At 48.8% G+C, this 26480-nt stretch overlaps 2 protein-coding genes across 11 annotated transcripts in view; one reads left to right on the top strand and one right to left on the bottom strand.

Annotated features, from left to right (window-relative positions):
- Positions 1-22519, top strand: part of BMERB1 (bMERB domain containing 1) — a 136545-nt gene extending 114026 nt beyond the window's left edge. Inside the window, exons 4-6 of one of the 2 annotated variants that reach the window (XM_089896112.1) lie at positions 357-471; positions 1735-1817; positions 21682-22519. In XM_089896112.1, the coding sequence (XP_089752238.1) occupies positions 357-471; positions 1735-1817; positions 21682-21965 (482 nt within the window). In that variant the 3' untranslated portion in view covers positions 21966-22519. Of the gene's footprint in view, positions 1-356; positions 472-1734; positions 1818-4340; positions 7393-21681 lie in introns of those variants that run through there. The other variant, XM_022552238.3, reaches the window with a different exon arrangement.
- The window catches only part of MARF1 (meiosis regulator and mRNA stability factor 1), a 40616-nt gene continuing 32265 nt past the window's right edge, over positions 18130-26480 (bottom strand). For 8 of the 9 annotated variants that reach the window (XM_022552233.3, XM_089896105.1, XM_089896104.1 and 5 more), the window contains 5 exons: positions 25414-25626; positions 24187-24247; positions 23978-24103; positions 22435-22605; positions 18130-20727 (listed from right to left, as the gene is read on the bottom strand). In XM_022552233.3, the coding sequence (XP_022407941.1) occupies positions 20483-20727; positions 22435-22605; positions 23978-24103; positions 24187-24247; positions 25414-25626 (816 nt within the window). In that variant the 3' untranslated portion in view covers positions 18130-20482. The remainder of the gene's footprint in view (positions 20728-22434; positions 22606-23977; positions 24104-24186; positions 24248-25413; positions 25627-26480) is intronic. The other variant, XM_089896107.1, reaches the window with a different exon arrangement.

Here is a 26480-nt window from a genome sequence, read left to right as displayed (position 1 = left end):
TGGGAAAGCATGGGTGCCTTCCTTCTGACAGATTGGCTGAGCCTCGCTATAGAGTAATTCCCTCCTGCCCCCGGCCTTCTGCACGACCCCCTTGCAGCAGCAGCATCATTTACCGAGCATACACCACGGGCCAGCTCTATGCAAAGTCATTTACTAACATCACCACAGCCTCGCATTCAAGCCTCACTGTGTATTTTACAGAGGAGGAAACAGAAACTTGAAGAGGTCAAGTTGCTTCTCCAAGTTCATCCAGCAAGTTAAATGGTAGAGCCAGGATTCCAACCCTGACCCCTCGGACTCAACTGCTTTCAACAGCTACACTAAAACTGTCTTTGCTAATGTTGTATTCTTCCCAGAAAAAGAAAAAACCAAGTTGCAGAATCAGAGAGAGGACGAGCTAATCCAGAAGATCCACAAACTGGTGCAGAAGAGAGACTTCCTGGTGGACGATGCAGAGGTTGAGCGGCTAAGGTAAGTGGGCGGCATGTCCCCTGAGCAGAGGGCTGGGGCTGTTAGAACACAACTCAGTTGCCTTCCAAAACCCATCACCTGCTCCCAGGACTCACAGCTTTGCAACAGGCATGGCTTGGGCAAACACTCCCCAAACACTGGATCCAGATGAATCCTGGCCTTCTGGCCTGAGGACCCACTTCACATTCAAGAGAAACTCAAATCCAGCTCCAAAATGTTTTGCAAAGGCCTGTGGATCTTAAGTGAATGTTATTTGAGGAGGTAACCAGGGAGGAATTACATCACATAACACACGGCAGAGCTTCCTGCACATTCTTTTCACTGAGCTTTCTCCCAGCTCATCAAGGCAACTTTTCCAGAAACTTCCATTGGTTTCTACAGAAACTCTGCCCCCAGTACTGACTTGCTTCCTTGCCTGCCCACTTCCCAGCTTTGTTCTTTCCCTTCCCCTCTCCTAGATGCCTCTGATGCCCCTTCCTAGCCTTCAGGGTCTCCTATTTGCAGATGCACCTGCCACCTGGATCTGGACAACCATGGGCCCTGGAGCCATGGCGCACCTGAAGGCTCCCCAGGGAGCCAGGGCACGGGAAATATGTGAATATTGATTCTTGAATGTTTTTGTGCTGGAGCAAGGCCTTTGGAGTTGTCCACAGGGTAGAGGCTCAGAGGGCCTTTTCCAAACCAGAGGGCAACTTCCTTTTAATTCTCTGTGTCCTCCTGAGTCCTCTGAGGCCCCTAGGATGCACCTTGCCCAACTCAACCAGGCTTGGATTGTTGACTTTGCTCCTGGTGACCCTTGGAAGAGCTGAGGTGACTTGCCCTCTGAGACCTGCCATGTACCTTTTCTAGGGTAACATAAAAGTGCAGGGTCAGGAGAGGGGCTGCCCAGCTCACTAAACCTCCATCAGGGAGGCTGGGTCCTGTAACATACCTGCCTCTCCCCTGGGGTCTCACACTAGTGGGAGTAGCCATTTACTCCATCATTGATATGTGTCTCTGCTTCAGAGTAGATTCATCAAACAAAACACACACACACTATACACACATAACATATGCACACCACCCACACACAACACACATGTACCACCCACACATAACACACATCAACATACATGCACCACCACACATAACACACAGCAATACACATGCACCATCCACAAAGTCTGATACATGATCCCACACTCTTGCCTCATTTCATCAGTTCCTTGATGCTCTCTTAGCTTACTGTACTTTCTTCTTGTCTTTACACATCTTTCTACACAGGGAGCAAGAAGAAGACAAGGAAATGGCCGATTTTCTGAGAATCAAGTTAAAACCTCTAGACAAAGTAACCAAATCTCCAGCCAGTGAGTGCATATGTTATTCCTTTTCCTCCCCCCATCCAAGAGAAAAGGAAATTTAAAAGAGATCTTGAAGCCGAGGGGGGGCACAACAAAATGATTTCTACAGATCAAACTTGAGCCCAGGCTGGCAGCAGGCAGGGCCAGCTTCATGGGTGAGAAACCTGTGCAGTTTCCCAGGGCCTAGAAGGGCACTATGCTTGCTTTAGTGCCCTACTATTGCTCACGCCTAGAAGGGCACTATGCTTGCTTTAGTGCCCTGCTATTGCTGTCTTGGAATTCTTAAGAATTTTCGAACAGGGGGCCCTGCATTTTCATTTTGCGCTGGGTTCTGCAAACTATGCAGCTAATTCTGGCAGCAGCTGTCACTCTGATCATATGGTGTGGTGCACTTCATTGAAGGAGTTGGGTGGCCACTGAGGCAAGAAGGTGAGGACTGAGGGCCATGGAGCTCTGGCCTCTGTTGGAGCTGGAGTTGCTGGAGGAATGGAGCCAGAAGTTTACTTCTCAGAACATTAGCCTCACAAGATACTCAGAGCGAAAAGGGTTCTGTGTGAAATAAGTTTGGGAGATGCTGTGTATTTGACCCTCTCTTTGTAGGCTTCCAATGTCCATTAGCATATTAAAGTGATAATGGGTCCTGCTGTCTAGGAACTACCTTCTCTTTGTTGGCCCAATGAGACCACACTTTGAGCTATAAGAAGTGGATGCCCAATTCAAACTGGCCCTAGCAAAAAAGAGGATGTGCTGGAGAAAGAGCAATGGGAACCAGGGCTTCAGGGACTGGACACTGTTAGAACCCTTGCTTTCCTTCTATTTATCATCTTGGCACCTCTTTGCATGTTAGCTTCATTTTCTCCTACTACACAGGCCTTCTCCCTGGGGCCAGAACTCTAGAACCATAACTTAGTAGCAGCAAGGCAACACCAGTGATTCTCTCCTGGTATCTAAATATATAAGATTCTGATTGGCCTTCCTTGGATCGTGTTCCCACTTCCTAGGCCCATCACTCTCACCAAGAGGCTCAGAAGTTGTGATTGGCTAGATCTGTGTCACATGCCCACTCCTGTAGCCACAGAGACATGAGCTGTTATCAGAAGAAAAGGGGCAGAAACTCTTGCTGGGAAAACACGCCCCAAAAGCTGCCACTATCAACTGAAGCAGCAAACCCAGTTCTCCCTGACCATCCATTAGCATCCCACGAAAACACTGTAGTACAGTGTGAAGGAATACAGGAAGAGAAGGGCCCTGGTCCCTTCTGCAGGCCCCTAAAATCATAAGCCACATGGTCCCTGTCTCAATCCAGCATCCTCAACGGACTGTCCCTTCCATGAAAGGTAAACTAGAAAAACTCCACGAACACTGTGGAGAAGGAGCAAGGAAACCTGCCTTCTATGTAAGATTATGGATAGAAAAAAGAATTCTGGCAAGAAATCAAAACACCAAGCCTGTACCACATGCAAGAGGCCCAGTGTGGGGTACAAATATACACCACCCATCTGGTGCTGGAATCCCAAGTTGAAATTAATTAAAATTAATCCAAAACCAGTGAAGTCTCTGGGACCCCAGCAAAGCAAATGCAAAATTGCTCAGTAGAGTCCCTTCAGCTCTCATAATACACAGCCCACACATTAAAAACAACCCCCGTGAAGATGATCTCTCAATAAAAATTTTAAAACCAATGAAGAATTGAACCACCATGAGAGGAGTCAGTAGATGCAACAAAGAGGATGTCTGTCCTCCCATGAACCAGAACTAACAGACTATCTAAAGTATATTTAAAATGATTAAAGAGATATGAGAAGGCATAATACCCAAAATGAAATAGCAAGATGCTATGAAAAAAGAATAGGTAGATTAGCAAACAATTAGCCTTCTAAAAAAAATTATTGTCACTGAAGTGAAAACTCAGTGGGTTAAACACAGAGACATAGCTGAAGGGAGGATTCATATAACTGGAAGACAGAGCTGAGGAAATTACCCAGAATGCAGCACCAAGAGACAAAGAGATAGGAAATATGAAAAAGAAGTTATGAAACATGGAGGTTAGAATAATAAGGTCCAACTTACATTTAATAGACATTCCAAAAGGAGAGAGAACAGAGAATGACAGGTGAGGGTATCTGAAGAGATAATGTGTATTTTCCAGAATTGAAAGATATGAGCCCTCAGATTAAAGTGACTTAAACAAAATTTCTGTCATCCACTCACCAAATACTTCTTGAATGCCAGTCTCTGTGCTGGGGTTGGCAGATACAATGGTGAGGAGAACAGAATAGGAGAAGGGCTAAAAGCTATAGTTGTAAGCCAAGGACTGAAAGCCAGTGGGCCTACAGGGAGGTGGGAACAGTCACCAGGACCATATAAAATGCATGCCAGCTCCCCACACCACCTGATCTGTGACACTGAAGCAAGGCCTGGCAAGGGTTGGGATGGAACTGGGGCTGCAGATGCTCAGGGCTCTCCTCACCTCACCTCTCTCTCTCTCCTGTTTCCCCTCTCTGCCTCTGCTCTCCTACCTTGCTGCAGGCTCCCGAGCAGAAAAGAAAGCAGAGCCCCCACCTAGCAAGCCCACGGTAGCCAAGACGGGGCTGGCGCTCATCAAGGATTGCTGCGGGGCCACCCAGTGCAATATCATGTAGCCCCCACATGGGGTGCCCCCGGGGCCACGGGGAACCCCCTCCCACCCTCTTGTCTTCATAGCCCCCATTTCACCGGGGCCCAAGAGCTCTCCAAGGCGGAAGGGATTGAGGGCAAGCCCATGACTGCCACCAGGGGCCGTGGGTGCGGCGGGCGGGCCCGGCCGCCCTGTACAGAGTGTAGCAATAGGGAGTCCCTCACCGTCGCATGGCCCTCCCCAGAGCATGCCGAACCCAGGAGTCTGTCTCACTGTTTATCCAACCACCAGGAAAGGTCCTCCGTCGAAAAAGTATATCTCCACTTCTATCTAGCTGTATCTAACCCACCGTGGGAATGAACTGGGAGGGGGCATGATCCCCAGGTGTGTATAGTCGTGACTTTTCAACAGTCTAGCACCATGTTGGATACATCCCCCATCCACGCTCCTAGTTCTGCTGTCAGGCTGCCCCAAACGGCTCCACCCCCGATCTGTCCTCTCCCAGGGGCTGTGCCCTGGAGGGCTCCACACAGCCCATGTGTCTAGAGACACAGAGGGCCCATCTGTAAAGACTGAGCTTGTGTGTGGTGTTGTGGTCACGTCTCCCGCTTCCTCCCCTCCTGTGTCTGGGCACGGCTTGTATCAGGAGTGTGTCCGTTCGATCTTGGCTCTTCCTTCCCTTGCAACGTCTGTCCCAGGTGTATGGAGCAGAGTGGGGATGGGGCCCCGGCTGGAGCACACCTAGTACTTGGGAGAGGTAGCAGAGAGCTGGGAGCTCCAACACGAGGCAAGGGCAGATGAGAAGGGACCCAGAGCAGATGCTGACCCAGGCACTCTCCACCCACGGGGGCCACCGGATGGACGGAGTGCCAGCAGGACGCCACTCACCAGCCTAACACACAGACCTCCGCAAACAACAATGGCAGGCAGGAGAGGCGGCCTGACCCAACCGTGTCCCATCATTCGGTGGTGTATTTTAACCAGCCTAACAATTCCACCTGTGTAACTTGATGTACATTTGCTACAGCCAGCCCGGCACAGCCCATGTGACCTCTCTGTACGTGTGTGTGTCGTGACCGGCCTAAGTAGTTAGCATAACTCAAGATTTGCTGATGTGCAATCATCCATCAGAGAAAATAAAAATGGAAACCACGTACACAGCATTTTAAAAGTTTTTACTTTTTTCTTGACTATAGAAGTAACCCGTGTACATAGTTAATCATTTAAAAAGTACAGAAAGTATAAAGAAGTGTTTTTGTTTTTTTAACTCCCATCATTCCTCCAGCCACTCTGACATTTTGGCATATTTCCTCTCTGTCTTTTTGTATGATTTTTTTTTTCATGATTGGCATCCTATTGTACCATTCTATAACAGTTTTCTTTTTCCATTTATCATAGTATCACTATCACTCTGCCACATCATTAAAAGCTCTTTGTAAACATTAAACACTCTTCATTAATATTTACAATGGCTGCCTAGTAATCCATCTTGTGGATATACCGTAATTTATCTAACCAGTCCCTCAGTGTTGGACAATTAAGCTGTTTCTAGTTTTTCAGTATTATAAGTTGTCAGGATAAACATCTGGGGGGACAAAGCTTCATCTGAATTTCTGATTTTTCCTTAAGACAAACTCCTAGAGGTAAGGTTCTAATTTAAATGGGTCACATTTTAAAAAAATATTTGTAAATCAAAAGTTAACCTGAAGGTCTCTCTAGTCACAGCAGCTTTGGAGTTGACACAAAATACCTCTGAGTTTGATGGCCCCTCCTGGTGGGCAGTGCACCATCAGCCCCTCCCGCTCTGTCACTGATGTGCTTCTGCTTCAGTCCAAGCTTCGGCCCACACAACACTTCCTGCCATTAGGAAGCTGAAGAGGCTCCCTCAGGCCACTGCCAGGGCCACCATCTGGCCTCAGAGGGCACCGCCCTAGACCAAGCATGAAGCCAGGCTGCATGAGCTTCCTAGGGCTTCCATAACATATTCCCCCAACCAGCGTACTTTAAACAACAGAAATTGATCCTCTCACAGTTCTGGAGGCTAGAAATCAGTGTCCTCAGGGAAGTGTTCCCCCTGAAGGCTCTAGGGAAGAATGCTTCCTTGCCTCTTCCAGCTCCTGGCGGCCCCTGGCAATCTGTTATTGCACCAATCTCTACCTCCATCTTCACGTGGTCTCCTCTGTGTCTCTGGTCCTCTCTTTTTATAAGGACACCAGTCATTGGATTTAGGGCCCACCCTAAATCTGGGATGACAGATCTTGATTCTTACCATAACAACTTCTGCAAAGACCCTATTTGCAAATAAGGTCACATTCTGAGATGGCAAGTAGACATGAATTTGGGGGAAGGAGTGGTGCTGAAAACTCGGCCTCTAGGCACTGGTGCTGAATCAAATCTCGGAGAGAGAGTTTTAGGTAAAGTAGAAAAGAATAGCTTTATTGCTTTGCCAGGCAAAGGGGGATGCAGTGGGCTCCTGCCCTCAAAAACTGTGTCACAACCCAGGAGAATTTGGTAAGGAGTTTTATAGCAATGGTTTAGGGTAGGGTTGCTGATAAAATTAGGGTGTGTGCAGGGCCTGCACTCCTTTAATTTGGTCTCAGGTAATCTCTTGATGAGCTTCTCTGGTTCCTTTAATCTGGCCTCAGGTGGTCTTCTCTGGAATAAAGAATGACAACATCTTCCATTTATTGGGGGTTTTAGTTCTGTAAAGAGCTCAAAGATATTTTTATGTGTATCCCTTGAGGCAGAACCAGGACCCTTCCCCAAGGCTGCACTATTGTTTCTTCACTGCTCCTACCCTGTCTCTGCGTCCCCTCCCTTCCCTGATTAGCAACTGTTCAAATCTGCCCTTTGGAACTCAGGGAAGGTCATGGAGGCTGGGGTTTATTCCCTACAAACAAGAAACAGGAGACAGAAAGGCTTCCATGCCCAGGAGCCCCATGGGGTCCTGCTCGGTTTCAGGGTGACACTATTTAACCGGACTATGCAGATTCTTCCCACTCTTGCAATAAAAACTCAGGCTGCAAAGGGCCCGCCACACTCCCTTCCTGGTGGAAAACGTGTGTCTGGAAGGCCTGACCTCAGACCAATTAGACAGCAGTCACTCACTGCTCCAACAAGCTAAAAAAAATCAAAACCCTCATAAAAATCCTGCCTCTAGTACACCCACTGAGCTCTGGAGAACATCGTAACTTATGGTCCTACCATTCCTATTGATTTTTTTAAAGCCAATAAACCACCATTTATTGAGGTTTTCACAGAAGAGCAGAAGAAAGTAATTATTCAAGGTGCTCCCAGATCACCAGGGCTGCCTGCAAAGCTGGGAAACCTTGCAGGCCTCGGGGTCCCACACCCCCAGACTTACTCCTTTTGGAAGTTGGTTGGGAGGGGACATGATGATAACTGGAGAAACATTTATTGAAAGCCTATCGCTGTGCACTGAACATGTACACACATTTTCTTTTCTGTTCTTCACGTCAACCCCACAAGGCAGATCCTATTACTGATACCCGAAAACTGGGTTTGCCTCTTGGTGGGTGTTGAGCCAATAGACACAACCAAGCCAAAGGTCAGGAGAAGGAAGGATTTATTATTACTTGCAGCAAGTAAGGGGAATATCAGGGTTCTTTCCCAAAGCAGTGCCTCCCCAACAGCAAAATTGGGGAGGTTTTAAGCTAAAGGTACATGCATATTCATGAAGGGGCTTGAGCAGAGGAGAATTCAGCATAGAATTGAGCCCAAGGTCGACAGAGTCCAAGCCTTAGTTGACTGAAGTCAGGAGGGTCAACCTCATCATTCCATCCTCCACCTGGGTGGGGTCCTTAGTTCCTGCAGAACTCAAGCACTGTATCAGATCGTGATGTATAGCCCTTGAGGAGGCACTAGGACTCCGCTTTATCACTGCACTATTGTTTGACTGTCTTTTCTCTGTTCCTGTCTTCTTTTGTCCCCTTAAGATCATTGATGACTGGGACCTGTTCAAGGGCAAGAATCGTGGCCAGGCTTAGATCACCAAATGGCTTAGGCCAAAATGGGTTCTCTTATGTCAAGAAAGCCATGCCTGGTTCTCTTTCTCCGGGGACTCCCTAGCCCTATCTTCTTACTTTATTACTTCCACTCTGTAGATGAGGAAGTGGTCCAAGGTGCCATGGGCAGTTAGTGGTGGGATGGCCATTCATTCTCCCCCACCCCCAGCCCCCTCCTGTAGCCTCAACTGTCCTTCCCCTCCCCATCAGTGTTTAAGCAAATCCCTCCCACTAACAAACAACCCTCTATTCCTTCTTCCCTTGAGGCTCCTGAAACTACACACCTGGTCTCAGATTGGGACACAAACCCAGTCGCACCTTAGATGGGATTCGAATCCAGCCAAAACTCAGATTGGGACTTGAATCCATGGGCTGGGACTCAAACCTACTGTCTTTTAGTTAGAATCACTCACCTGGTGTCAGGACTTACTGAAGCTCAGGTTCTTTATGTCTCAGCACAGAAGGAATTCAGCAAGAGGCAAAGTGATAGGCAAGAAGTAGATTTATTCACGTAGGATGCCTGTGAGGCATACAAGCAGGTAGTTCTGCCCTGAGAACTAAGTGGGAAAGCTGGTTTATTTAGGGAGATACACACTCCATAGACAGAGTGTGGGCCACCTCAGAAGGCGACAGGCCCCAAAATATGGGGTGGTTAGTTTTTGTGGGCTGCGTAATTTCATAGGCTAATAAGTGAGAGGATTATTCCAATGATTTCGGGGGAAAGGGACAGGGTTTTCCAGGAATTGGGCCACCACCCACTTTTTGGCCTTTTATGGTTGGCCTTGGAACTGGCATGGTGCCTGTGGGTGTATCATTTATCATGCGCTAATGTAATGAGCATACAATGAGGCTCAAGGTCCACTGGAAGTCAAATCTTCTGCCATCGTGGGCCTAATTGGTTCTAACCAGTTTATGTTGTATTCTCAGTGGCCCTGTCATTCTTTTAAAAGTTGTGCCATGCCCCCTTCCCTCTGTCTCAGTCTCATCCCCCCTGCTTGCTTGGATCCCTCTTTGAACTGGGGCTGCAGAAAGCTTCTTTGGGTTTTTGGTTCTTCTGGCCATGCTCTCTGTTGGCACCTCTCCTGGACCTTCACACGTTATTCTCGTGCCAAGAACTTCTCAGATTCCCTGCCAGCCTTTCTCTGATCTACCTGTGCACCACTTTGAAGCCAAAATGGCCTCCTTAAAGTGCAAATCTATCCGGGTGTGTTGCTTCCCAGTTTAAAACTCTCCTGCACCTTCCCCTCCATCCTTGTAGTCTTGGGGCTTGGACCTGGTTTTCAAAGCCTTACTCAATCTAGCCCCTGCGTGTCTCTCCCACCTCCTTCCTCACTGCTCCTCCAGCTTCAGACCCTTGATCACACCAACGTTTAAGGGAACAGACTGAGTAGGAGCAGCTGGGAAGGAAGAAGGAACACCAGGTGATGTCAAGGAGGGTGTGTGCTGCAGCATCCAACTTGACCCAGAGGTCATGCACCCATAAGAATTTTATGAAAAGGGCCTACAGGACTTTGCAACAGGATTGGCTTGCTGCGAGAATTTTAGCAAGGCGCTGGTGTGGGAGCCAGATGCATCTGGCAGGGAGTGATCCCTTACACTCTGTCCCACTGGAGGGAGGGCTCATCACTCCTATGTGGCAGATGGGGAACTGAGGCTCAGAGAGGGGAAGTGACTAGCCCAAGGTCACACAGCATGTAAGTGGTAGAGCACCAGGACTCGAGTCTGAGAGCTGGGGTGAGAGCCAGGGCCAGGTGTTTATTTCGCATTTCTAATCCCAGCAGCATCACCACCCCACTCCCTGTTGAGCTGTGCTCAATTAGAGGTGACTCGTGGCCATGCCAGCAGCCACAGAGGCTCTTAATGAACCTTTCCATTCCGTGCTGGCTGGACAGCCCTGGGCTGCAGGGGCTCAACAACTCAGCTCATCTGCAGCTTGAGAAGAAGCAGTTACAACGTGCCCAAGGCCACCAGCCAAGACTCAGGACAGCTGGGAGGCCATCAGGGGCTGGGGCGAGACTCTCAGGAAAGCTGGTTTGAGGAGCACATGTCCAGTCACTTTTCCCTTCATGTGTCTCAAGAATGCCTCCCTTGGCAGGCACCAGGGAACACAGCGATGAACCAGAGTGGGACAGTCCTGCCTTCGGGTACCTTACATTCTAGGGAGGGAGACCAGCATCAACTGCCCAGCGGGATTAGCCGCAGGGCAGGGAAGCTAGAAAGTGAGGAAGGGCTCCGGCTTGGTGTCAGCCTGCCGGGATTAAGATCGACCACTCCCTGTGTAAGCCTGGGGGGGTTCCTTCACCTCTCTGGGCCTAGGTGTCCAGATCTGTGAAATGGAGAGAACCACGGGGGTGGGTGGGGGTAAATGAGACAGTGCATGGGAGGGGTTAGAGCAAGGCACAGGGTGAAGTGGATTATTATGGCCTACATCTGCATGTAGGAAGCTGGAAAAACAGAAAGGCTGCCCAAACCTGCCTGTGGTTCTTGGAGGGCTGGAGGCTGGGGATGCAGGGTGAGCGAGCCCAGCCCGGGTCCTGCCCTCGTGAAGCTGATAGCAGAGCCGTGGACACGCCGCCATATGACAAAAGTGGCTGTAACCTAAATGTTGGCCAAGGCCCGTTCCACGTGCTTCCCCAGTGTCTGCACCATCCTAGGCATGTAGTTCCACAGTCACACCTGGCCCTGACTGCACCCCCATCCACTCTCTACACCCCTCATGTCCTCCCCACACCCTTCCCCTCCCTCTACTTCTGCCAAGTCCACGTGGAACTCAGCCCCAGAAACGGATGCTGAAATCTCAGCCTCTGTGCACTGGTGCCAAATCGAATCACGGAGACAGAATTTTGGGTGAAGTAGAAAAAAATAGCTTTATTGCTTTGCCAGGAAAAGGGGGACACGGCAGGCTCGTGCCTCTCAAAATTGTGTGTCTCAACCCAGGAGGATTTGATGAGTTTTATAGCAATAGTTCAAGGGTGGGGTTGCTGACAACATTAGGGTGTGTGCAGGGCTTGCACTCCCTTAATCTTGTCTCAGGTGGTGGGTCTCCTAATCTTGATGAGCTTCTCTGGTCCCTTTAATCTTGCCTCAGGTGGTTTCCTGGCTGTTCCTCCCTTGATTAGCAGCTGTTCGAATCTGCCCTTTGGAACTCAGGGAAGGTCATGGAGGCTGGGGTCTACTCCCTACAAACAAGAAACAGGGGACAGAAAGACTTCCATGCCCAGAAGCCCCACAGGGTCCTTCTCGGTTTCAAAACCATGCTGCTCAAGGTCTCCCGACCTTCCAGAAGGATTATGGGAGTGGGAGGGGGTTTGCATCACAGCCCCACAAACCGGTGATGCTGGACTCCTTGATTCCCATTTCCATCAGCTCTGCCACCGGCCACCCTCTTGCTCACCCCATCCCCAGGCCTTTCCACCAGCAATTTCCCTTTCACTTTCTTCGAACAATTCAGCTCCCTCCAGCCTTCGCCACTGACCTCAACTTGCATCCCCTTTGCATTTCCAGAGAAGCCTCAGCTGTGCTGCCAGCCAGCTCCAGGCTCATGTCCCACCCACAAAGATGATTCATTTCTCTCCTGATAAGATACACGTGCCACATGGTTCCTCTCTCAGGAAAAGCCCCAGCATCAGGTTTGGTTTGTCATGAAGAATTGTGGGCTTCCTCTGTCACACTAGCATGGGGTGAGCCCAGAGGCTGTGGGAACATGGGAGGGGGCGGCTAATGGAGTCTGGGGTGCAGGTGAAACTGTGCAACTCAGATCGGGACTTGGACCCACGGGCCGGGGCTGGAAGCCAGCCAAAACCCAGATTGGGACTTGAACCCACAATATTTTAACTGAGGTCACACACCCAGTCTCAGGACTTAATGAAGCTCAGATTCTCGGTGTCTCGTGGCAGAAAGAATTCAGTGAGAGACAAAGTGATAGGTAAGAAGTGGATTTACTTAGAGAGAAACACACTCCACAGACAGAGTGTGGGCCATCTCAGAAGGTGAGAAAGGCACCAGGGTATGGGGTTGTCAGTTTTTATAGCAGTGGGTAATTTCATAGGCTAATGAGTGGGAGGAGTATTCCAGCTATTTCAGGAAGGGGCGGGGATTTCCCGAAATTGGGCCACCGCCCACGTTTTGACCTTTATGGTCTGGCCTTGGAACTGTTATGGCAGCTGTGGGTGTGTCATTTAGCTTGCTGATGTGTTACGAGGAGGCTTAAAGTCTAGTGGAAGTCGACTCATCCTCCATCTTGGACCTATTTGGCTCTAATCAGTTTATGTCGTGTCCTTGGGCTCTGTCACTCTTATAAAGGTTGTGCCCTGCCCCCTTCCCTCCTGTTTCACAGGGACTTGTCCTGAGGGAGGACACATCCCAGCAACAAGACGTGGCAGGGAGAGGAGCTGGAGGAGGAGTGGGGGGTAGCGTGTGGGCAGGGAGCCACCCACCCAGAGGGCTCTCCTGGGCTGCAGGAAACTCTCAGTGCCCCCCTCCGTACCCCGTGTGGAACTAGAACTCTCTGCATTGGGATTTAAGAAAAAAAATTCAACTAAATAAACTTTAAAGATCTTATTGGCTTTATTCAGTGAATCAGGTGGCATCTAAACTAGCAGATAGAAAGACACTCTGAGGGACTGTACAAAATGAGACTTTTATAGGCAGAAGGGAACAGGACAAGGAAGTTACCCCAGACCAAACAGCAGGGAGATTATGGCAAGGTCGCTTTCCTTTAGGGGATGACAGAGGGCCATCAGGCAGGTGACGATTCCTAATCAACTGGTTAGGGCTGAAACTGTAGTGAAGTCTTGTTTTGGTGACATGGGGCTTAGCATAAGTGACTCCATTTAGTGCCTGTTGACTTGTTTTTAACAGATCTTTTTGGCTGTAAAAGACCCAAACTGAAGCCAAACAGGCAAAAACATAAGGGCACTTCCTGGATCCTGGGCTGGGATGTCCCGGGGTCTAGGGTACCAGCAGGTCTAGGGATTCAAACGATGTCACCTGGGCCTGTTTTCCATGTTTTGCTACCTCTCCATCCCACCTCCCTCGTGCTGGCTTTGTCCTTGTATGGCTCCAGCTATAGCTCCTGGCTTCCATTCCCTGGGCCTTCTGGAGGAACAATCCAGAGATTTCAACAAGAATGCCAGCCTGGAGTCTCCCAGGCCTGGCTAGGGTCACATGCCCAGCCCCGAATCACTTGCTGGACCATGGGGTGCAGATCTGTCTCAGCCAAGCTGGGGTCCAAAGGCTGACTCTGGGGACAGAGTGTGATATCAGCCCAGTTGTGCCAGAAGAGGAGAGAAGAGATGCTGGGAAGTTAAAAACAAGTGTCTGCTGCCTTTTACTAAGAAACAGGACTTCGCTGGCCGTGCAGAGGTTAAGACTCCGCGCTTCCACTGCAGGGGGTGCGGGTTCGATCCCTAGTGGGGGAAATAAGATCCCACATGCCACATGCCGCGCAACGCAGCCAAAACAAAAAAAGAGGAGAATAACGAACAGGCTTTCAGAGCAGGGAAGGGGTTTGTTAAGGTCACCAGCGAGCTTGCTGAAGCCAAGACAGAACTCAGAGACCTTGGGCTGACTCAGTTCTCTGTGTCCCCTTCTCTCTCTGACATCCGGCCCAGCCCCGTGGGCAGCTCAGGCCTGAAAGGAATGCAGTGGTTCTGGGACTGTCAGTCCCCCATGGGCCTCTAGCATGCTCTTGACTTGCTTTACCAAAGAGCTGTTTGTTCAGGTTCGAACAGCAACTGTTTACCCATGTGAACCAAAATCTATGCATTTGGAGAGAAGAAACCCCAGAGGAAGCATTTCTGTGGCTTTGGTCTTCGAACAAAGTGTGGCCCTGGGCCAGCCAGCTCCGAGCCTATGGGCCCCACTTTCAGTCCTCAACCCCCAGAGAGGCCTGGGAGCCTATTCGACAATATTAAGATAATTTTTTATTTTGAAATTTTTTATTTTTTTGGCCATGCTGCGTGGCTTGCAGGATCTCAGTTCCCTGACCAGGGATTGAACCTGGGCCACGGCAGTGAAAGCCCAGAATCCTAGTCACTAGGCCACCAGGGAACTCCCCTATTTTGAAATAATTTTGAATTTATAGAAGTTGTCTTTAAAACAGTACAAAGAATCCCTGTACACCCTTTGACTCAGATTCAGTGATTGCTAGCGTTTTGCTACGTCTGCTTCATCACTCCCTTTCTCTACGTGCTTGTTTTTTTCCAAGAATGACTTTAGCTGCAGACATGATGTTGCTTCACCCTTAAATTCTTCAGCGCGTATTAAAGAACAAGGGTTCTCTTTCCTATTACAGAACAATTTGCAAAGCCCAGCAACACGACACTATGATCTAGCATTTACATTTTATTGATTGTCCCAATATTTTCCATTATTCTCCTCTGCTATACAGAATCTGGTCCAGGAACAAGTGTGCTATGTGTTGCCCCGTCTCTTTAACCTCCTTCAATCGTTTTGTCTTTCATGACCCTGACAGCTTTGAAGAGCCTAGGCCAGTGTTTTTTTTTGCTGACCTGGGCCCTTGAACTCTTTAATCAATAGAAATTGATAAGAGGCCAGACGAGAAATTCAGGCAGGGCTTTACTGGGACTCATGCTGCAAGCACAAGGGAACGAAAACAAGGAACAGGTGCCCTTGCTCGCTCTCCAAGGGCTGGCAAGCTGGTTCCTTCAATAGGGTGAGGGTGGGGGCAGATTGGTGGGTCCACTGGAAGGGTGGCTTAGGTGGCCTGCCCACCCCCTCAGTGGTGCTGTGTACAGGAATCATGTACAGTACCCTGCTTGTGCTCCTGGCACATCACAAGTGGCAGTTCGCTTGTGGCCATTTTGTATCTTATTGTTCATCATTGCTCCAACTGCGCATGCATGCAGTTATTTTTAGTCCCTTGTATAGTTTCTTTGTATCTGTCGCTCAAGGAGACATTTGTCCAGGGGCAGGAACAAGCACTCCTGTGGAGGGTCCCAGGTCCCAGCCTATCTCAGTTTTAGCCGACAATCTGCATCTTAAACGTGTTTTCCTGGTGATCCTGACGCCCTCTCTGGTCTCCCTGTCTGAGCCCAGAGTCCTGCTGCTATGGGGGAGGCCTGTGTCTTACTCACTGGGGGCCCCACAACTGGCTCAGGGCCTGGCACCCACTGGGGCTCCAGAAAGACTAGACTTCGGAGCTGTGTAGACAGGAACTCCAGCCCAGCTGTGCCACAGAGTGGCTTGGGCAATGGCTCACCCTCTCCAGCTTCACTGTCCCCATCTGTAACCTCACCATGGGGGTGGAGAGTGGTTGGGTTGGTCAGTCTTTAAGGCCTTGCAGCTTTGAAGCTTGGTTGTTGACCCTCAGAAGGTTGAGCCCAGCCCAGGGATCCCTTTCCTCCCGCACCAGGAGCTGGAAACTGGATGTCTTAGGCCTCTGATGTCAGTCACTCACGCAAATTCATCAACTACGGATAAATTTACGTATCATCCATGTAAATTCATCTGCTGAAACTAGGAGTTGCTTCTAACTAATGGAAGTTGGCAAAGGTGATGGGAAGTCATTTCCTTGATTAGGTTACATTACACAAGCCTCCCTCTTAGAGGACTGGAAATTCTCCTTGCTGGCTTGATGAACTGAGCTGCCATTCTGAGGAAGCCCAAGTGCCCTGGAACTGTAGGCAGCCTCCAGGGTCTGCAGGTGGCTTCCAGCTGACAGCCAGCAGAACCCAGGGCCCTCGGGAGGGCTGGGGTAGGGGGAGATGCGGGAGGGTCAGCAGAGGCCAAGCCTCAGAGTCCATGTGCAAAACATCACTGGTTTCCCCACGTACAGAAACGAAACAGGGATTCCACTTCAGAACAGAGCTTTCTTTTCCGAAACTTCTTTCCTGATTCCATGTCTGGCCCAGACACACTAGGCTCAGCTAACACCGAGGGCTGGGCCCCTACAGCCTGTGGGTGGGTCTGTCTGCACTCACTGTGACTCAGGTCTGCGAGGGAGAAGGGGTGGGAGCAGGGTCAGGGTTCTCTCACACCAGGCCCCGCATCGGGAAGGCTTTCAGGCAGAGATGGAAGGGCCACCCTGACCACTGCAGCGCCCCTAGCTGGTTCACCAATGTGGGATGAGGGGGCCCAGCGGCCAGGTCTTTAGCTTCAACTACAGATGCTTCTTCTCCTTTCCTCCTCTGGACCCTAAATTCTCCCCACTTCCAAATCCTTCCTTCCCAGGACATGTGAATCCTTCTCTTCATCTTGCTGAGGAAGGTTTTGGCCCTCAATCTCTGATCTTGTCCCACACACCTGAAAACTGAGGGGCTTGCTTTCCCACCAGTTCTATAATTTGCCAACTGCATCCCAAAGGCGACCGGGTTTCCTCACATTCCAACCTAAGCTGTGCCGCAGGGCTGCCTACCTCCCAGGGAGAGACTAGAACTCTCCTGGGAGAGAGACTCAACACTCAGCCTTGAAAGTATTAATCCACGCAAGCAAATTAGATCAGTCTCCACTGCATGTCTCCCCCAAGAGTGGCATTAGTTAGACCAGGCTGATGCTGTAGAATCACATTAGCAGCTGGGAGATTGGCCAGCGACGGTACGAGCCTGCAGTATAGCCATGCAGGAGGGCGTGAGGTCAAGCAAAGCAGTGACGGAGACCTTGCTGACTGCTGGTTTGTGGGGCAGAGCCAGGATTTCTGCTCCTCCCCAGCCCTAGAGCCAATATGTGACCTGTCCCCACCCGCGAACGGGGACTAGAGCAGGTCCCTGCTGCAGGAGGGACAGGGGTGCTTCTGAGGACTCGGACTCTGCCCATATGAAGCAGCTAGAAACCAGAGAAGCTAAGTCCCAAAGCACGAGGCTCCTCATGGTAAAGGGAACACACAGGTCAACTGCACATCTGAAGTCAGGTCCTAGAAGGTCACATCCATCTCCTCTGTGTGGACAGGTCTGCTTTCACTCTGACCACGTCTGCTAGGCTGCCATCTCCAGACCGGATGGGAATTGCACAAAGATAAACGTGACGCCCTGTTCCAACCCGCAATCTAGACCTTCCAAATTCCCTTGCCCCCTCTAAAGGGGCACAGTGGCTGCTCAAGTTTCCTGGCAAAAACTGGCTACCGTGAAAGGTGTTTTGAAAGGATTGCCAGAGGTTTTTAAGAGACTTCTTTTAATGTTGAACTTTAAAAAAACTGCACTTCATCAAGAAGCAATTTACCCAAACATTCAAGTCTCTTCTGGGTCCTTTCAAAATCCTGAGACGGGAGTGGAGAGTGGGTGGGGAGTAACAGTGGTCTCAGGAAAAGGGCTTCACAATGGAATCTGTGAAAGAAGTCTCTTTCAAATAGGCTATTCAAAAGGCATGCTTGGCAGTGACAAAAACCAAGGTGGCCTGCAAAATGGATTTCTTTCCCAGGGAGAGAGTTCCTAGGAATTATCCCAAGTTTTATAACTGGAGGGTATTTGTGATTATTGTATTTTCCCCAAACGATTATGAGCTGGAGCGAGGCTGGAAACCCTGGAGGGTCCTGACCACGAAGGGCCAATAGTCCAGTCACCTGCCAGGGCCAGATGCCAAATTTAAAGAGGCTCTAAGACGACAGACCAATTTGTTTTCCATCTCAGAGGTTCTCAGAAGGGATGAGAAGCTGACACAACTGGACTGGTATACAATCCCCCACCTCAAACAAACAAAACACTCACTTGCAAAACTCAAATTTGATGCTTGCTTTTAAAGTTTATTGACAACTGTTTGGTCCCAACACACAAAACAGCACTTGAACCACAGAAAAAGTGTTCAAACAAAGTAGACAGTTAAGAAAAACATCTCTTCCCCCAAGCTCAATCCAAAACAAACAGTGCAAGATGGGAAAGGGGGTTTTGGTGATAACTTTTGTCTTTTTTTAAACAGATAAATCTAATCTGGTACATCTTTCCACCCAGAAATAAAGAATTTCGTTGTCTTAATTCTCATACATCATTCTGTCACATCATTCAATTAAACCTCTAGATAAAAAAAAAATAGATAGCAATTGGACTGGCCATTGTGGAGTACATTACGAACACAACGAGCTTCGCTGTATTCTCACACCTTCAAACAGCGATTGTTGGAGTCACACACGTGTCCCAGGCTGACAGGTGACTCCAGTGAACAATTCAACCACACCCACACCACAGCGCACAACTCCAGTCTCTTCTTTGTCTGTTGCCCAAAGAAGCTGCTCTTTGAGGCTGTTCCTAGTGACTTGTAATGGTGCCTCTTACATCTTTAAAGTCCACATTCTTTACCTTCGAGCAAAACTAAAGTCCACGTGTGCAAACTCAGCCTTATGAAATCTCAGAATAAGGCCACTGATGTTCTCAACACCAACTTTGTCACACTGTTTAAAAGCTTCTTACAAAAAAGTGCACCTTTGCATTTTACTTCCTGTCACACTGTGTCGGTAGAGGAAATGCCTTTGGGAGGACTCAAGAGTGCCATGATGCCTAGAAGGCTTTCCCAGGGCCGTTCCATCTTGGTTGGGGCCATGTGCTGAGAACTGGGAATCACTGGCTTCATTTAAAAGATTTGGGGAACAAAAAATCTTACTTGTAAAAATCTCTCAATAGCCCTTATTTTGTGGCATTTTATCAAAATGCTGGCTATGAAATCAGAGCCCATTTTCTGGCTTTCTAGAAGTTACAAAATATAATCATTTCCCCAAAAGAAACCATCTAACTAGTGGAAGACCTTATGCCTACAGGTTTTTTCTGCTCTATGAACGAATCCGCCTTTTTGCCCAACAAATACAACCCATTGTAAATGTCAGGTTTCTCCAGGAGGCGTAAGAGGCTGCCTGTCACCGGATGCCTCAGCCACCTCAAGGCGAAGGTCATTCCACAGGGCAGTTCTCCCTCAAAAGCTGGCTTTTCCCAAATGCCAACATCAGACACCACAAAAAAACCCAAACATGCTTCCAACAGCAAGAAGTAACAGAGTAAAAGCAGACACTATTAAAAGACACTGAGTTAACAGACACAAATACTCACACACAAAGCTTCCCAGCTACGAAAACCAGCTTTAAAATTATGAATACAAGGTTAAGTTGATCAACCTTGGCCTTCCTATGTATAGATAGAATTTCTGTCTCTTCCTAGTGGAAAGAGCATTGATACCGTTCCTGTTAAAGCACCTCCCTCCTCAGCTCTGATTTGTAATTTATGCATTTGATGCATATTTTAGAAAATCAGACTCTCTTCCCAACATTGCCTCTCGACACACAATAATGTGTGTTGGAATTCAAATGCTGACTTTAAATTCATGACACCAAGACCATCTCCTTTTCCTTAACCTAACCCATATCAAACTGGAACTTAACATAAAAGGGAAGCTTAAAACATCCTTGACTTTCTAGAAAGCTCCTAAATGGAACCCCAAAGTGGAAACATTTTTAAAAATCTGTGATGAAGCCACATTTGTCAACTACAGACATAGTTAAATAAAAAACAAGGCACGCTTACAAGTCACACGGAAGCCAGGAGCCTTCACGTCCAACCAGAAAATACATTCTTCCTGCCTCGCCCACCATTCTCCTTCAGTGTTGTGATTGCACAGGATCACAGAACAGGCTTTGCTTCAAAGACACCTCATGCATTTGATTAATACTGTCTGAAAACATCAGTAAGCAAAGGCTTAGAGACTATATTATGCTACATGGAAGATTTTACCACTGACATGGCTTGATGGAAGTAAAACCACTTCCTCCTTGCTGAGTTCTCACTGCTGTCTTCTTACAGAACACCATTACACTTCATAGTAACTAACAAAAATTTGTTAAAATATATTAAGGATTCTTTAACAAATGACAGAATTTTTTTTTTTCCAAATAAGTGGGGGAAAAACTGAAAGAAAAAATTCAGCTCAAAGCTGTGTCAATGTAAGAGAAACAAAACATTATGGAATATGTCTAAAGATGAAGTAACTGGTTTCTAGGGGGTCTTCATTAAAACAGAAAAGGTTTTTTTGAACCCACTTTTGTGTGCAGAATCAGACAGTGCTTTCCCATCCTAATTCTATGTTCAAAACGAGACTCAAAGCTTGGTTATAGGTGCAAAGGAAAAGTTGGCTGCCAATTTTACTCTATTTTTGGGTTGCTTTTTGGCTGGGCTTTCCACAGGGTCCTTGCTGAGCAGCGACTCGGGGGTTTCCATGGAGAGGCAGGGAGGCACTGGGACAGCTGCTGAGATGCCAGATAAGCTGGAATCAGAGGGCAGGTTTTCGTTCTTCATTGGTATTGGAATTTCCATTTTCTCTTCTTGGTTTAAAACCATAATTTCTGTAAATACAGGAAAGCAAACACATTCACTTCTAGGACCTGCAAAAAGTGTTCGTTTTCAGTTTTCCTCATTTCTCAAAAAAATAATCCCCAAATGTCACACCTATGCCATAATTTACTTATTAGCTCTGTGGCCAATATTATGTGTCACATAAGTCAAACATTTATAAACTTCATCTCAGGTCTCCCTTGAATTACAAAACTTCAGAGACCTTCGTTTTTGGCTACAAATCAATGCGCAGTGGTTTAACATTTTTTTCCACTTTCTCTGCCCATTCATTCTCTCTGTCAGGTAGTTAAGGACCCATAAGCCACATGTGACCTAAAGACTTTCAGACCAGGAGGGGCCTTGGTACCAGGGGGCCCTGGCCTATTCCACTGACAGAGTACCGTGCTCTTCGTGCACCCAAGGTGGGGCTGGGGAGGGGGAGTGGGGAGCAGGGCAAGCAGAGATAAGGGGAGAACTGCACAGAGTCAGAAGTACCCTCAAAAATCCAGGAAGTGAAGCAGCCACTTTTCCCAGAGCGCACACAGGCTGCTCTTTCTCTGGCTGAGCCACAAGTAACTAGCCTGCTGTAGGTACAGAGACACTGCTTGGAAGTGATGTGTCCTTACACCTTGGACTGCCACTGCATGTGCAAGGGGCTCCCGCACCAAAGGAACACAGAGGCTGAGGGTGACGGCGGGGAGGCAGAACCTCAGCTCAGCTCTCAGGCTGACTCTCGCTGGAGAGAATAACGGACAGAACTGCCAGCACCGCTCAGGTTATTTCTCTCCCCGACACAGGGATGGTTGAACTCAGTACACTAAACACACCAAGGCTACACCCACAGAAGAGCTAATGTCAATTTCCCACCAAGTCTGCTTCTAGGGGAACCACCCCCGCCATCACCACAGCCCAGGTCCAGCTCCACAGCCAGGTAGGTATACGTCTCCTCACTGACTATCTTCCAGATAAACAGCCTCAGCTCTTTCACTGGGTGACGGTGCCAAAGGTGCCAAAGGCTGCTAAGAAGACCGAGGCCTGTGGTCAGCAGGGTCATCTCCTGGACGGCAGTGTCAGCAAAGCGGGGAAGGACCATCCCAACAGAGGAGACGACAAGGGAAGGACCTCGACAGAGCAGGTGGGCCGGCCTCTCAGGAGGCCAGGGACACGACAGAAAGACAAGAGGCCTGGGGCTCCAATCCTGGCTCTGCCTCTTCCTAGCCGAGCAGCCTGCAGCCCATGCCATCTCTAGCTGTGGCACAAGCTGGGGCGCGAGACACAGGTGCCCTCCCTCCCCTATTCACAGTCCCACGGAACCCCAGTACCCTCTGGAGTCGTTCAACTCTGGGCCAGACCGGGGTGACGTGTATGTCTGGTGACGGGCGGGGGTTGCCGCTGGAGTTGCTGCACTTTCCAAAGGTGGGGAACACAGCCCAGGAAGCCCCTGCACGCTCTCCTGTGGGGTCCCCACCCCCAGCGCAGCTGCGGCACCCCTCAAGACCACCATCGTTCCCGTGCTTGCTGCTCCCTCAGCCCCCTCGGGCTGTGAGCAGGAACCCTGATAGGAAAAGGGGGTCCTGAATAATCTTCACAGGTATATTTGTGCCTGGAAAGGTAGAGTCTCTCCCCACTCCCATCAAACAGTGAACATCGTGGCATTAAGGGTTTACTGTTTAATTAAATCCACAGAGAAAACCCCACAGTGACACAGGGCCTCCTACCAGAAGGCTCCTGAGGGCGCTCCTCAAACTGAATGAGGTCAGCGGACTGGAGGATGACGGGATCCGGTCTCAGCTGAGGGGACGGCAGGCACGACGGGACAGGCGCGCACAAGAGGTCCACAGGGGAGTCGCTGGTCAGGCGGAGGAGCTCCTGCTCCACCGGACGGGGCCCTGGGGGAGACGGCAAGCGGGGCTCCGCTCAGGACTGCGCGGCCTGTGCCTGAAGCCTGCCTTCTCCTTAAGGTCAGGAAGTACTCAAGGTTTAAAAAAAAGCCATTAACAGAAAGGTCTGGGTCACTCTCGGTAGGTGAGATGCCACAGCCAGGATCTCCCGATTTGTGTTCTTAGGAACAAAGGGGGCAATTAAAAAACGCTGAGAAAAATTTAAAAACCCATAGAAAGTAGTTAAGTGAGCAAAAGGTCCGAATTAGAAGACTTGGGTCCCAGTTCTGTCACTTCCTCGCTGAGTGCTCTTGGGTAAGCTACTTAACCTCCCGGAATTTCAGTCCTTCATTTGTAGGATGGAGGTAACTACTGCTGAAGGCTGTGCTGACAGCTTGAGAGGATGAGCTACATTCAGGTGCTTTGTAAAAATGTAAAATGTTACATAGCTGATTATCCTATAAACAGAGAGCACAGCAGCACTTGTAACTATTTAACAACTTGCAGAGTCTTAAGAACATAAAATTCTCATATCTAGCAATGGACTCAAAATTCAAGCGAGTTGATTTCTATCTAGTACACAGAAGATTCCACATAAAATCGGGATGACTCGATGTTGTTCTGAGTAATACTAATTCATTACTATCAAGTCTTTCCCAGGAATGTCCTGTGACAAAGACTCTCCCTAACCCAACTTTAGTCAGGAGTCAGGCTCCTCCAAGCCCTCTTCTCCACCAGACCTTGACCTTGGTCTTCTGTGTCTCGTGTCCTTGCCATGTCCAGTCTTGACAAGAATCTTGAGAAGTCAGTTTTTAGCAAAAATCCCCCAGCCTTTTGATATCAAGTTCCTCATCCCACCCCACCCCCAACCTTTGATGTCTAAGTCCTTGGCCTGCCTTTAACAAAAATCCTCTTAGGTCGGCAGGAATCCCCCTACTTTGATGTCTCCTCTTGGTAGTTTCCCAGCCACCGACCCCCTTGCTCTGCTCCTTGACTATAAGCCCCCACTTGTCCTTGTCGCATTCAGAGCTAAGCTCCATCTCTCTCTCCAAGGGCAGCAGAGTTGACTCCATTGCAATCATCTTGAAGTATTCTAATAAGTGTCAGAATCTTTTTCCTTTAACATCTGAATTATGCTGGCTTATTGTCATTATGGGGGCTGCCGACATCCTTCAAGAACATTAACCGGTCAACCATCAAATGCAGGCCAGTTTTTCTCTGTTCTTAACCAAACACCAGACTCCTTTGGAAAATGCATGAATACTTACCTTTAACGAATGAAAATGACCCAGCATCGTCCTTCACCCTCAAACCACCCCAGCTCCACCCCAAGCCATTTCCTGAAAATTTCACCAGCTTTGCTTTGTTTTTCCTCTCTTACCGTCACCACCTGCTCCGAGTTTGAGTTCCAAGGCTGTGCGAGATTCGGGCACCTCCAGGATGCGCTCGGTAGCTGAGGGCCGGGTTTCATGACTGGCAGAGGGGAGACCAAGTGAACTCACACGACCTGGAAGACAAAGAGCACCCATCAAAGGGGGATCAGGGCGAGAACTGGGGCTTCTGAAGGGGGAGGGGATGGGGCTTACTTACTTTTCATGTCATTTTTTAACACTACAATTCTCTTATGACCATGTCCTTTTATCCAGACCACCTGCACACAAGACATACTACTGGTTAAGCAGTGGAAAAGGAGGGGAAATAAGCCCTAAAATTCAGGAAGAGTGTGACCTACTGTGTTTGGTAACATACTTAAACATACTAGGACTTAAAGACCAAATTAACGCCAAGAAAAAATCTTCTACACTTTGTTTTAAAGCAACAGAGGCTGGCAGAAACATGCTGCTTATAAAAAGCTGTAGTCTTAGAAGTTGTGAGACTCAGCTTAAAAAGTACTCTTCATGGCTCTTTAAAAACATCACCTCCCAAACACCAGAGCTGGTATATAAATGAAGCTAGTTCTCATGTGGGAGCTCTTACCATTTTTTCCAGATACTAAATGCACCTTAAAAGAATTAATGGCTCTCCCACGCCCCTCAAGCTAAGCTCATTACCCTGACCATAGAACAAGGGCCCCGACCTAATAACGCTGCCCCCACCTCCGCCAAGAGAGAGGCAGCAGTGGCCCTTGGCTCCCAGAGCCCCCCACGTGCATCTGACACCAAGTCCCTCATCTCGGCTCCCAAGCTGTCCTACCCTCGTGTCCCTTCCTACTTCCTTCACTCAGGCTCAAGCCCAGCGTAGCGCTCACCTGGGCCTCCGCAGTGGCAGGCTCCTCCTCTCCTCCTGGTTCTCTCAACTCTACCACGGACAGCAGCCCCGAGGCTCCTCCCCTCTCTCCACAGTCTTGGCCTCCATAACTGAGCTCTTAGCTCGCTGAGAGGCTCCGGCTCGGGAGCTCCACACTACTTCTCGCTGCTCTGCATCTGCTTACACTGTCTGCCCTCTCCCCTCTCTGTCACAGTCGATTAACTTCTACACATCGTGAGGACTCTGCTCTGGGATCCCCCGCACCTGTCGTCCTCAGTGCCCACCGATGGCTGCACTGACCGCACCGACTGTCACCTGCTCAGATGTCTTGACTCTCCATTACCCCATACCTTTCTGAGGGCAGGGTCTGGGACTCACCCACCTCGCACCTAGGAATTTAATGAAGGTTTGCAGAATGAAGGAGAAATGCTAAAATCATTCATTTTTCTCCAACGGTATGTATGTTTTGAAAGGATCAGTTCAGAATGCCTGCAGTTTCATTATTCTGTCCAAGAGTGAGCCTGTGGCTCTCCAGGAGGACACCCTCCAAGAAACTGAGAAAACACCCACCTGTGGGATCGCTCCCAAGAGCTCCTCAACACTACTGTAGCCATACGTCTTGGGTTGCAGTGTTTCTCCGACATACTTGGTATAGGCCATGGAAAATTCATGAAGGAAAAGCTGCTGGTAGTGGTAAGTATGAAGCAAAGACCGCACGTTCTTGGCAAACAAATACAGACTTGTGAGCTTCACACACTCCTCTGTCTTATCATTAGTAAAAACCTGGTCCAGGAGAAAACAGCAGCATTAGAAACTTCCAGAGTGACTGGTCCTGCATCCTAGAAGTGAGGGTCTCTCAGAGAGTGAAAAGATGCCAAGTCAACTTGAAAACGTGCAAAAAGCCAGGGAGGAGGAGAGATTGATTCAAGGATCTCCTCCAAGAGAGGGCTATAGCCTTGAGCCAACTCGAGTTCTATTTGTAGGTGTAAGGCAGCAGAGGTCTGACGAAATAGTGTGTCAGAAAGGAAGGAAACTGGTAAACTGAGATCTCAAACGAAAGGAGGCAGTGAAGAGAGAGGGCAAACCCCTAAGTGGACAAAGGGGCACCAGACAGTGGGGACCGAAGCCACTAAACCTCATCTCCCCAAGGAACACCGTGATGCAGGACAACAACATCACTATTCTTAAAACAACAACAACAAAAGCAATAAAGGGAAAAAACCCCACAAAAACCTTTTGTCCTCAAGTAAGCAAATCTGTTTACCATAAGCCTTTCAGTCTAACATGCCCTCACTGAGATCTCCTAGAGAACAGATCTTTCCCAGCCTTAGCTGGCCATGGAAAGCCTTTGGTCCAGGAACATCCACTAATATTGCCTAGAACTAGTGTTCATATAATATATAATTAACAGAGTTTAGAAAATGTTCGATTTGATATTGTGAAAGAAAACCAGAGCTGGATAGTAGTTAAAGTGGAAAAAACAGATTTTCTTCAGGACTATTGCAACACGGTATAAGTGTATGTGTCCTTTTCAGATACAAGGAAAAGTGAGGACTTATAGCCAAGGGGGGCTGGGGAGAGGGACATCCAGGGTAGGGGGAATTCTTGTTAAACTGACCTAACAGGATTCTTGCAGA

The sequence above is a fragment of the Delphinapterus leucas genome, chromosome 15 (assembly GCF_059928025.1).
Source record: "Delphinapterus leucas isolate spDelLeu-1000000601 "Yukka" chromosome 15, BTC_Dleu_Yukka2, whole genome shotgun sequence".
In the NCBI taxonomy this organism is placed as follows: Eukaryota; Metazoa; Chordata; class Mammalia; order Artiodactyla; family Monodontidae; genus Delphinapterus; species Delphinapterus leucas.
This window is presented reverse-complemented; position numbering and strand designations above follow the sequence as displayed.